Source organism: Manis pentadactyla, chromosome X (assembly GCF_030020395.1).
Source record: "Manis pentadactyla isolate mManPen7 chromosome X, mManPen7.hap1, whole genome shotgun sequence".
Taxonomy (NCBI): domain Eukaryota; kingdom Metazoa; phylum Chordata; class Mammalia; order Pholidota; family Manidae; genus Manis; species Manis pentadactyla.
This window is the reverse complement of record NC_080038.1, coordinates 104,198,668-104,211,657: the sequence shown is the minus strand read 5'-3', so window position 1 is coordinate 104,211,657 and position 12,990 is coordinate 104,198,668. Positions and strand designations below refer to the sequence as shown.

General features: G+C 36.8%; 1 protein-coding gene across 2 annotated transcripts in view; it reads right to left on the bottom strand.

Moving 5' to 3' along the window:
- Positions 1–12,990, bottom strand: part of COL4A5 (collagen type IV alpha 5 chain) — a 228,008-nt gene that overhangs the window by 63,176 nt on the left and 151,842 nt on the right. For both annotated transcript variants that reach the window (XM_057495198.1, XM_036924940.2), the window contains 7 exons: positions 7,121–7,213; positions 5,645–5,715; positions 5,179–5,370; positions 4,319–4,487; positions 1,859–1,951; positions 1,663–1,767; positions 558–655 (listed from right to left, as the gene is read on the bottom strand). In XM_057495198.1, the coding sequence (XP_057351181.1) occupies positions 558–655; positions 1,663–1,767; positions 1,859–1,951; positions 4,319–4,487; positions 5,179–5,370; positions 5,645–5,715; positions 7,121–7,213 (821 nt within the window). The remainder of the gene's footprint in view (positions 1–557; positions 656–1,662; positions 1,768–1,858; positions 1,952–4,318; positions 4,488–5,178; positions 5,371–5,644; positions 5,716–7,120; positions 7,214–12,990) is intronic.

Below are 12,990 nucleotides of genomic sequence, written 5' to 3'. Positions count from 1 at the left end.
CTGACAGACAAAAATTTTAAGATTAGCTAAGGTATAGTAAAAGGAATGGAAATAACTCTAACAGTATCATTATTTCATTATTATTATTATTATTGTTGTTATTATTATTATTATTATTTCTAAGTCAATAGCAGTGATTTGCATTATGTATCTGGGATGGGACTGTGGAGAGGGAAACAGTATGGGAAGTTCTTTACATGATATTCTACAACATTTCAACCAGTCAACATGCAGGCATGGATAAAATTAAATGGATGGTGGTGGTATTTCAGAGAGGCACAGAAGGAGCTGATGATTGTATTCTTTTATCTATAATCTCTCATCTCATCAAATAACCTGTCACTCTAAAACAGGTTCAGAAGCTTTTTTTGCTTCAAATTTGATCTCTTAGACTATTAAAGACTGTTTGGGGTTAAATATGTTTAAATGAAATATAATGTTACATTTTATTTATATAGTGAAGACTTGGGATAATGTCTAGTCAAAATAGAGAGCCAGGGCTAAGGAAGGTAGGGGAGATAGGAAAAGAGCAAAGAATATATCAGAATGTCCCAGACCTTCAGTCCTGGAAAGCCTGGCGGCCCAGGAGGGCCTTCTAGCCCAATTCTTCCAGGTGTCCCAGGTGCTCCTGGAGGACCTGGAATTCCCGGAAAACCTGTAAAATGAGGCATTTTTTAGTCTCCAAAGAGAAGACACTTTAAGAAAGATATACAAACTCCCAAGCCTACATTTTTACATATCCAATCATATTTAGTTACTGACTACAGTAAGATGTTAAAACCACAATGATATTCTAGATGACCACTTAGGATCAAGCCTTACAGATAGCTGATATGCCCTCTCAATCACCTTATGGTCTTATCATATTCATATAGGGAAAATGTGTTTGGGAGTTACACTCTTCTGAAGGAAAAAGAAAACTATTACTTTATTAAAATGGGGTAGAACTAAACAATAAGGAATGTATCCCACACAAAGATGCAGAAAAACTTTTCTTCTGCTTACATATGTATATAGTATGATAAAAGTCTTACTATATAATTCTGGAAATGAGCTAAACATAATTGCAGGTATTACACAGATATATACACATAAAATCAAATCTGGCTTTTTTGAAGTCATTAAATGTAAATGAGTAAGGGCATGTTTAAGCACTATTCTCAGACCAGTGTGCCTTCTTGCCATTCATGAGAATAAATTCTCTGAGAAATAAAGCAGAACTGAAGCAACAGCCCTAAACATTTCACTAAATCAAGAGAATATGATTTAGAATAAAACATTAGTTGGACATGTGCAATAAACCTGTTTTCTGTTTAACAATCCATTCATTTAACAAAAATTAACTGAGTGCTTACTATGTGTCATTACCTTTTCTAATCCCTGATAATATAACATGAACCCAAAAGACAATAATTTTGTGATTTATAAACCTTTTATGTTATTTTTATATACCTATGATTTAAATATCTCCTTGTGTGGACTGTTTCTAGATAAAGACAATGAAATTACAGTGCATACTTGCTGTGACTTTTCATTTACATTCTTTATAGTACATAGAAAAAAGGTACAATGGGTATATTTTAATTGTTGAGTGAACTGTATCAAAGAATAATGTCATACTAACCAGCTGATCTATGCTGCCTGTTACCCAGTCCAACATACCTTTGGGACCTGGTGGTCCAGGAAGCCCGATTCCAGGGATACCTGGTTCTCCTTTGCTACCAGGTATTCCTGGCAAGCCTGGCTCTCCTGGGGGCCCAGGATCACCTATGAAGACACAGCAGTTTTTGAAAGGGAGACTTTCAAACAAAGAAGCCAATAATTGTTGATGACATGATCAAATAAATTCCTGCCATACCTGGAAGACCGACTTCCCCATCTCTGCCTGGGTTACCGGGTAGGCCAGGCTTCCCTGGCTGAGTTATGGTCTGACCTGGATCACCCTTAGGACCTAAGAATAAGAGGGAATCAATAGTGAGTGAGAAGTGTTCATTTGACTAAAAATCTCCTCTAATTAAAAACAGAAAAAGAAAGTATGCATAGTCTTTTGAAAATACAAACTAACAAAAACCCACAAGAAAAAACAATCCCATATTATATATTCAAGGAAGATACCAAACAGAAGGATGAATTTCAAAGAAAAAAAGTAGATGACAGTTTTAAGAGCTTCTATGATTGAAGATAGCATCTCTAAAGATATTTTTTAAGTGTAGGTCAAAAAAGCCTAAAAAAAAAAAGACAAACTATAGTAAACAAGGAAAATACTTATTTTTGGTTAACTAATGGTACCTTAAGGTTTTATGTGTGGAAAGTCCAAGTACACCTACTTCTTATGAATTGAAACAGGGACTTGAAATAGGCTCAGGACAAAGATGGATTTTTCTAGACTTGACATAGAAAGCACTAACCATGATAGAAAAGACTGATAAATTTGACTACATTTAAATCAATTTTTGTTCATTAAAGACACCATACAGAGAGTAAAAACAGCAAGCCATAGCGAAAATTTTGCAAAATAAATAGCTGACAAGTAACATATAGAATATATATACATATATATATCCTCTAAATCAATAAAAAAAGAAATAACTCTAACCCCACGGAAAAAATGATCAAACCACTTGAATAGACATTTCACAAATGGAAACTCAAATGCTCAATAAACATGAAAAGGTGCTCATGTTAATGTTATCAGAGAAATGCAAAATAAAACTGCCATGTGATATATCACACTCAACAGATTGGCAACAATTTTTAAAGTTTGACAATACAAAATATTTCAGAGGATGTAGAGCTACAAGAAATCTCCAATAGTGCTGGTGAGAGTATAAATTGGCACAACTGCTCTGGACATATTTTGGAATTATCTAGTAGAGGTGAAGATATGTTTATTCTATGCCTCAAAAATGCTAACTTTAAATATATACCCTAGCACAGGGATTGGAAATTTTTTTCTGTAAAGGACAAGACAGTAAATAATTTAGGCTTTGTGAGTCATGTGGTCTCTAGCAACTACTCAATGCTATGGTTGTAGTGCAAAAGCAACCATAGATAATGGTGAATGGGTGTGATGTGTTCAAATGAAACTTTCATTTATAACAAGGGTAGGCCAGATTTGATCCATGGGCTGTAGTTTGCTGATCCTGGCCCCAGAGAAGTGTGTGCCCATGTACACCAGGATATATATACAAGAATGTACATAGAAGCATTATTCATTATAGGCTTGAACTATAAATAATGCAATTATCCATTAACAATAGAATGGATAAATCAACTGAGACACACACATACACACAGTGGGACACTATTCAGCAATGAAAATGAATGTATAACACAATGGAATATTACTCAGTCATAAAAAATGAAACCTTGCCATTTGCAGCAACATGGATGAATCTAGAGGGTATTATGTAAACTGAAATAAGTCTTAGAAGGATAAATACTACATGATTTCTCTTATAAATGGAACCTAAAAAGTAAAACAGAAATAGACTCAAACACTGAGAACAAACTGGTGGTTGCTATAGGGAAAGGGGGGAAGAATGGGCAAAATAGGTGAAGGGGATAAAGAGATACAAACTCCAACTTATAAAATAAATAAATCATGGGAATAAAAAGTACACCATAGAGAATATTATAACTAATAATATTATAATATCTTTATATGGTGACAGTTGGTAACTACCCTTATTGCAGTGGTGAGCATTTAGTAATGTATGTAATTGTTGAAACACTATGTTATATACTATGATATAACCAATATTATTACATATCAACTATATAGAAAAAGAAATGAAAAAGAATGTACTACAGCTATACACAAAATGAACACAAAGAATACTTACACTATGATTCCATTAACACGAAGTTCAAAAAGAAGCATCATTAAATTACTTTGTTTAGGGATGCGTACTTAGGTGATAAAACTAGGGGGTAAATAGAAGGAAGTTATACAAAAAGTCAGAACAGTGGTTACCTTTGGAGAAATAATTCCTATGATCAGGAAAGGACAGAGAGAGGAGGATGGGGGTTTCTAGGATGCTGGCAATGTTGTTTCTTGACATGTGTGGTAGGTACATGGGTATTACCATTGTAATGATTTGTTAATGAATTATATGTCATATACTTAAAAACAACAACAATAACAATGAAGACAGAAGAATTTAAAGAAAAAAACCCTTGCTAAGGAGTTCTGAAAAGCCCAAATATAATGCCCAGGGAGATACATCTCTCATGAAAGGAAGTCAAGAGTGACCAAAAGATAAACATTTCTACTTTTAGGCACATAATTAAAAACAAACAGACACAGTAAACTCACCTGGTATTCCTGGTAGGCCTGGATTTCCTGCGACACCCTGTATGCCTTTTTCACCTACTGGGCCTGGAGGACCAAAACCAAGAGGGCCCATAGGCCCCCTATTCCCTGGGAGACCTGGCAAACCTGGGTTCCCAGGGGGACCTCTTTCACCCTTAAAAGCAATTCCACCCTGAAAAGGCAAAAGTTTAATACAGAAACATATAGATATAACAGCTATCTGTAGGTCAGTATTACCAAATACAACAAATGAGACAGCCATAAATCGTTCTTCTTAAAAGCTGTTTAAGTGCGTGTTATTATAGGATGTTATGTGTTATCACTCTGCTTAGTCATTCATTCTTTCAACAAATAATTTTGAGTTCTTGCAATGTGCCATGTGCTGGTGATACAGCAAAGAATAAAAATGGCTGAAAATCTCTGTCCTCATGAAGTTTATATTCTAGTATAAATCAAGTTTACAGCTAATACATGGTCACCTACCCACATTTATCTCTAAGTTCACTATATATAAAAACTAAATTAGACTCCTGTTGTTAGGCCTAAATAAACCCAGACAAGGATATGTGGGATAAGAGTAGGGGAACCTCACTGAACGATAAACATTTTAACCTCCTACCCACCTATTGCATAACCAATATTACTCAATATAGTAATGGGCTAAAAAGAAGGAATTTATAAAACAACTGAGAGGAAAGAGTGGTAAGGAAACCCTACATATTCAATAATAATATGCCATTATTCTACATAAGCACATTCTTTTGAGCACTGATTGTTCATCTCAGCACCAGGCCCATGTTACTAGGAAATATCCCTAAATAACAATTTGACATCACAAAACCAAAAATATCAAACCAACTCACAGGTTCTCCTTTGGGGCCAGGAAGCCCTGGTAATCCGTCTTGTCCAGGGGTGCCAGGTAAACCAGGAAGCCCTGGAGCTCCAGGGGAACCCAATTCTCCTTTGTCACCCTTCATTCCTGGAAAAGTGAGTATGTCACCAGGTTCACCTTTAGATCCAGGAAAACCTGGAGCACCTGGAACTCCTGGTATGCCCTGACAGGAAAAAAAAATAAAATAAAGGGGAGAAAAAGAACAATAGAAAAAGAAACTCAGTTTCTGTTTCTATAACACTTTCTTCTCTCCAGTTTATCCCATCAACCCACCCAATAACATTTAATGTACAAAGCTATGAATCAAATGAGGCATGTGAGCCAGAGAGAAGAGTCAAATAAATCACAGTTGAAAAACTAAATTTCTTTTGTATATATCCCTGAGTGAAAAATGGCTTTCTTCTACTTCTTTTGTTTTATAATATACTCAAACTTACTGTTAATCCTTTGGGACCAATTGTACCAGTGTATCCTTTTTCACCCTTCTGTCCAGGGAAACCAAGAGATCCTAACACACATACATACACATACACAATAATGTGAGCTGTGAGCTTGAGTCCTTGACAAAGTTCATGTAAAATTAGCAACACAGGAGATCAAGCTTTAAAATAAGAACCCCACTCAATCCATTTTACAAGTCACATTTTATTTTCCTATTTTATGCCCTCAAAATGAGGAAATCATCCTTTCTTTTGAGTAAATATAATATTTCATGTTACATATAATATTTTGTATCCTTAGGTATTTCCAACTTCAAAGCCTCTCAGAACTCACTCACAGTTACTAAGTAATATGCACAAAAGTGCTCAGACTCCTATAACCATCCCACTGCTAAGAGGAAATGGAGACAAGGGCAAAGTCTGCATCTTTCTTTGTTCTGACTTAAACAATTTCCTGAGATCCCTACCAGTCCTTTAATTGGCTTGTCACTTTTTAGAATTAGGTTTATGAGAAACACTTGGTGCTCAAAGACTAGAGGAAATATTGCTAAAGTGGTGGTTTCCAAAATTGGTCACTGGACCAACTGCATCACCATCATCTAGGTACTGGTTATAATGCTCTTTCTTATACCCCTCCACAATTTACTAAATCAGAAACTTTTGAGGTGGGACCTGGCAATCTGGGTTTTAACAAGCCCTTCATGTAATTCTGATGTACTCCCAAGTTTGAAAACCACTAGAGTGGGTGTACAAGGCTAGATTATTAACTTCCACTGGCAGCTATAAGACTTGTTAAAATCTATTTCCAAGTGCAAATGAACTGGTTTACTTGGCAGACACACTAGACAGAAAGGTAAGAGATCTGGTGTCTCTATTCTCAGCCCTGACAAAGACATAAAGTGCAATTTCAAGAAAATATAATATTGGGATATCCCAAGAGGCAGCTGAGTAAGAGTTGTGGGTCTGATGGATATCAAATATGGTTTTGATTGGAAACAGAGGAGGAGGAGCTATATATAGAAAAAGGAATATTGGCAGTTGGTCACCAAACTCCAGTAGAATCCTCATTCCTTAATGACAACATGTGATATATCCCCAATGATTAGACATTCTGCCATTGGAAACTATACTCAGGGGCCAGGCATTATGAATTTCCCCCCCCCCCAGTGTTCTGGAAGAAAGAAGTCTGACTTTGTATGAGTTATTTTCCTCACCATATGGAAAATAGGGGTGATATTTTTTTCCTGGAATAATATTGTCAAAATGCTTTAATAGAAAATGATGGTTGCTTTAGGTATTAGAAACAAGAGCATAATTTATTTCACAGCAGATAGAGGCATTTCACATTTAATTATTTATGGATATGAATGACTAGCTATAAAATGAGGAACTGACATCATTCTAAAGCAACAAACTCACTAAAATCTAGCCAATAAATATTTTTAAAAGTTGCCCTAAGATAAAATGTTTTACCTGGAGGACCTGGAAGCCCTGGCAAACCAGGTTGACCTGGAGGCCCTGCAATACCAGTTCCAATACAGTTGAAGCAGGTATCACCTTTGTCACCTACAGAAAAGCATAATGGAGCATAGATTTTACTTGAAGGGGTACATTTACCTTCTTTAGATAGGCCCTAGAGAAATTAGCACTAAGAGACAACACTGCAACTTAACATAAAGAAGCCTCCATCTATAATCAATTCAATATTGATAAATATTTACTGGGTGTCTACTACGTGCCAAGCACTGTTCTAGGTGTTTGTGATATATTAATAAACAAAACAGACAAAAATCCATGCTTTCATGGTACTCACATGCTACCAGGGGACAATAAACAATAAAGGTAAAGAATTATTCAATTATAGATATAGATATGTATATCTATATAGATAGATATCAAAAGGTGTTATGCTTTTATGAAACAATAGAGCTGGGTAAATGGCATTAGATATGCTAGGGCTGGGTGGCAAGTTGCAATTTTAAATAGGGTGATCAGAATAGACCTCATTGAAAAGAAGATACATGATAAAAAGAAACTTAAAGAATGAAACATGTGTATAATGAGTACAGAGAATTCCAGGAAGAAAGAATAGCTATGCTGGGCATATACAAGGAACATCAGGGACCAGATTGTTGGAGTACAGTGATGAAGGGGAACCAGGTCTGACAATTAACAGGTTATAGCAAGTGGTATATCATAAAATGTCACAAAATGTTAACCATAACAACACTAAACTATGTTTTCTACCTTTATCTTGTATCTACCTACCACTTCAGCATTTTATTAAAAATAATAATAATAGAGAAATGTGGTATCCACATATAAATCAAGTATAAAAATCAAATGAGTATTCATATTTGAACTGACTGTTTATAGTTCATAATGCATGAGCAAAACCGAAAGCTTCTGTGATGACTGACCTTGTAATGTTCACCATGTAACTTATTCACTATGTAAGAATTTGTTCTCCATGTAAGAACTTGTTTGTTATGCCTCAGAAGATTGGAGACTGACGAAAATTAGGCTTGGGGTGGATTAATGATTGTGCATTGAGCATTGACCCCCCTATACAGAATTTTATTGTTGTTAACAACCATTTGATCAATAAATATGAGAGATGCCCTCACAAAAATATATATATACACACACACACACTTCCAATTGTAAAATAAATAAGTAACCGGGATGTAATGTATAGCATAAGGAATATAGTCAAAGTATTGTAACAACTTGGTAGGGTGATAGCTGGTACCTAGAATTATCATGTATATAAATGTTGAATCACTGTGTTGTACACCTGAAACTAATGTAATACTGTGTGTCAACTACCCTTCAATAAAAAAAAAAAACGTTAACCATAAAGACTGTGGCTTTTATTGTGAGTGAAATGAGAATCTAGTAGAATAATTTAAACAGAAAAGCAAGATGATATGACTTAAGTTTTAAAAGGATGTCTCTGGCTGCTTTGTTAAGAATAGAATATAAATGTAATGATGGAAACAAGGTAATCATTTAAGTGGTTACTGCTGCAGTGATCTAAGAGCGATGGTAGCTCATCCCAAAGAAACAGCAATAAAGATGCCAAGAATTGGTTAGATCCTGGACATACTTGAAAGTAAAACCAACAGGATTTTCTCATGGATCATATATGGAATACAAAAGAAAAGAGGAATCAAGGATATGACTCTAAGATTTTTAGCTTGAACAACCAGAAGGCTAGAGTAGCCTTCAATTAAGTAAGAAGGGGAGATGTGAGAGGAAAAATTACAGGAGAGGAAGTGGCAGAGATCAGGACTTCAACTTGATCAGAATGTCAGGTTCAAAACGTTGGGTAGATAGTTGGATATACTAACCTAGAGGAAAAAACTTGTATCTGGACAGGAGGCACACATTTGGAAGTCACTGGCAAGCAGATGGTATTTAAAGTCATGAGACTTGAAAAATGAATTCAGATAGAGAGGAGAAGAGGAGCAAGGACTAGAACTGGGAGCATTCCAAAACTAAAAATTGGGTGGATAATTCTAAAATGCATTTGGAATAGGAAAAGATGGCACAGTAGGATGGCAAGGTGAAAACCTCCTAACATGTACGCACTGAGGAAACAACTATAGTGAATACAACTAACCCTGAAAACAACCAGAAGACTGCAGAACAGACCATCTATACCTGGTGAAGAAGAGAAGACCACATTGTGAAGGGTAGAGGGGAAGAGCCAGGACTGATCACAACCCAGGTCCTGCCCCTATACCAGCCCACAATCAGGAAGGAGAGGAACGGAGTAGGGAGGGGATAAGTGATTAGAAATCTGGCACACCTGGCCCTGGAGATCTGCTCTGGGAATACAAGTCCACATTGTCTTGGGCTTTGATGATTAATGGGGCTGGGAGAGTTAGAGCACTCTGGGGGCCAAGACTCCTGTTGCATGTGGAGGACAGGCAAGCTCTGTCAGTCCCACTGAGACCCATCACAGAGACAGTAGTTTGAAAGATTTGCCAGCAGTGGGAAGTGTGCCAGAGGGGTAGAGGTCGAAGGGACCTCTGGAGGAGGTCTCTCTGGAGGAGAAAGGGCAGGCAAAAAGCATTTCCCCAGACCTCCCTTAGCCCAGCTGGTCAGGTGCTTGCAGGAGCCAGCTCAAAAACTCCATCATCCTCGCTGGTGGCTCAGACCCAGAAGCGGGTCTCCCCTGTGTACCCACTCTACTCAGCCCAGCAGTGGTCCAACTATGCTGCCTGTCAGATGGAGAGCAGACCACATATTCCTGGCCCTCCTTCAGCCCAACTGGTCAGGTGCTTGTGGGAGCCAGCTCCAAACTCTCCAGCTCCCTTGCTGGCAGCTCAGCCCTATGGCAGTGCTCCCTTATTCACCTGCCCAGCCAGCCCACTCAGCCCAACAGAGGTTGCCATTGCTGACCAGAAAGCAAAGGATGGCCCAACCCACAATGAATTCCAGCAGAAGCACCTCATGTCACACAAAGGACACACAGAGGCTAGATGTGGGGATCAGCCATTGTTAGCAGAAAGGCAGAAAGGTGGGTCCCACCCACTTTCCACAAACAGCAACTATGGCTCAGCCACAAAAGAGAACCAGGCTCTGGTGAACAGAGAGTCTTGAGCTTCTGGGCACCACAGGATGCCCACTTCATAAAGCCATTATTTTCAAGACCAGGGGGCATAATTAATTTATCTCATACACAGGAAGAAGCACAGAAATGAAGACAAAATGAGGGTGCAGAAGAATATGTTCCAAACATAAGAACATGATAAAACACCACAAAAAGGGTTAAATGAAATGGAGATTAGCAATCTTCTTGATAAAAATTTCAAAGTAACAGTCATAAGGATGCCCACTGAACTGGGGAAAATAATTGATGATCTCAGTGAGAACTTCAATGAAGAGACAGAAAATATAAAAAAGCACCACTAAGAACGGAAGAATACAATAACTGACATAAAAAATACAATAGAGGGAAGGAATAGTAGACTGTTGGAATTAGAGGAAGGAATCAGTGTAATAGAAGATAGAGGAGAGCAGAGTAAACAAGCTGAGAAACAGAGAGAAAAAAGAATTTCTAAAAATGAGAAGGTGCTAAGAGAACTGTGTGATAACTCCAAATGAAACAATATTTGCACAGCAGGGGTCCCAGAAGGAGAAGAGAGAGTCAAGGAGTGGAAAATCTCTGAAAAAATACTAACTGAAACTTCCCCAATCTGGGGGAGGAAATAGACACCCTGGTCCTGAAAGCACAGAGAGCCCCTAATAAGAGGAACCCAAGGAAGGCAACAATGAGAAATATAGTATTTAAAATGGAAAAGATTAAAGATAAAGAGAGAATCTTAAAAGCAGCAACAGAGAGACAGACAGTTACCCATAAGGGAAACTCCATAAGGCTATCAGCAGATTTCTCAGCAGAAACTTTAAAGGCCAGAAGGAAGTGGAATGAAATAGTTAATGTATTGAAAGGGAAGAACCTATAACCAAAATCCTCTACCCAGCTTGGTTATCATTCAGAATTGAAGGAGAGATTAAAAGTTTCCAAGATAAATGAAGGTTAAAAGAATTCATCACCACTAAAGCAGCCTAACAGGTTATGTTAAAGGGAATCTGGTAGCTGGAAATGTTCTTATGTCTAAATATTCTTTATCAGTAAAAATAAACCTACCGTAAAAGTAGTACAATGACTTACAAGCAAATATGAAGTTAAAAAAACAAAAGTAGTAAAATCAACTATATATAAAATCAGTCAAGAGATACACAAAAAATGTAGATTATAACATCTTATATATACAAAGTGTGGAGGAGGAAGAAGAAAAAAAAGGAGTATTTTTAGAATGTGTTTGAAACTCAGTGACCATCAACTTAACATAGACAGTTACATATTTTAGGAAATTATCTATGAATCTTATGGTAACCACAAACCTAAAGCCCATAATGGATACATAAAAAAATTTAAATGAAAGGAATCTACACATAACACTAAAGGAGATCATTAAATAACAAGGGAAAGTATAAGAAAGGAAGGAAGGAACAGAGAGGACCTACCAAAAAACCCAGCAAACAATAAATGAAATGGCAGTAGGTACATGCCTATCAATAATTACCTTAAATGTAAGTGGACTGACCCTGTTTGCAGATGACATGATATTGTACATAAAAAACCTTAAAGAATCCACTCCAAAACTACTAGATCTAATATCTGAATTCAGCAAAGTTGCATGATACAAAATTAATACACAGAAATCTGTGGCATTCCTATACACTAACAATGAACTAGCAGAGAGAGAAATCAGGAAAACAATTCCATTCACAGTTGCATTGAAAATAATAAAATACCTAGGAATAAACCTAACCAAGGAAGTGAAAGAACTATACCCTGAAAACTACAAGACACTCCTAAGAGAAATTAAAGAAGATACGAACAAATGGAAACTCATCCCATGCTCATGGATAGGAAGAACGAATATTGTCAAAATGGCCATCCTGCCTAAAGCAATCTATAGATTCAATGCAATTCCTATCAAAATACCAAAAGCATTCTTCAATGAACTAGAGAAAATCATTCTAAAATTCATATGGAACCACAAAAGACCTTGAATAGCCAAAGCAATTCTGAGAATGAAGAATAAAGCTGGGGGCATTACGCTCCCCAACTTCAAGGTCTACTACAAAGCCACAGTAATCAAGACAATTTGGTACTGGCACAAGAACAGACCCATAGACCAATGGAACAGACTAGAGAGCTCTGATATAAACCCAACCATATATGGTCAATTAATATACGATAAAGGAGCCATGGATATACAATGGGAAAATGACAGCCTCTTCAACAGCTGGTGTTGGCAAAACTGGACAGCTACATGCAAGAGAATGAAACTGGATTATTGTTTAATCCCATATACAAAAGTAAACTCAAAATGGATTAAAGACTTGAATGTAAGTCATGAAACCATAAAACTCTTAAAGGACAACATAGGCAAACATCTCCTGAATATAAGCAGGAGCAACTTCTTCCTGAACGCATCTCCTCCAGCAAGGGAAACAAAAGCAAAAATGAACTCATGGGACTACATCAAACTAAAAAGTTTCTGTACGGCAAAGGACACCATCAATAGAACAAAAAGGTATCCTACAGTATGGGAGAATATATTTTTAAATGACATATCCGACAAGGGGTTAACATCCAAAAAAAATTAAAGAACTCACATGCCTCAACACCCAAAAAGCAAATAACCCTATTAAAAAATGGGCAGAGGATATGAAGAGACAATTCTCGAAAGAAGAAATTCAGATGGCCAACAGACACATGAAAAGATGGTCCACATCCCTAATCAACATAGAAATGCAAA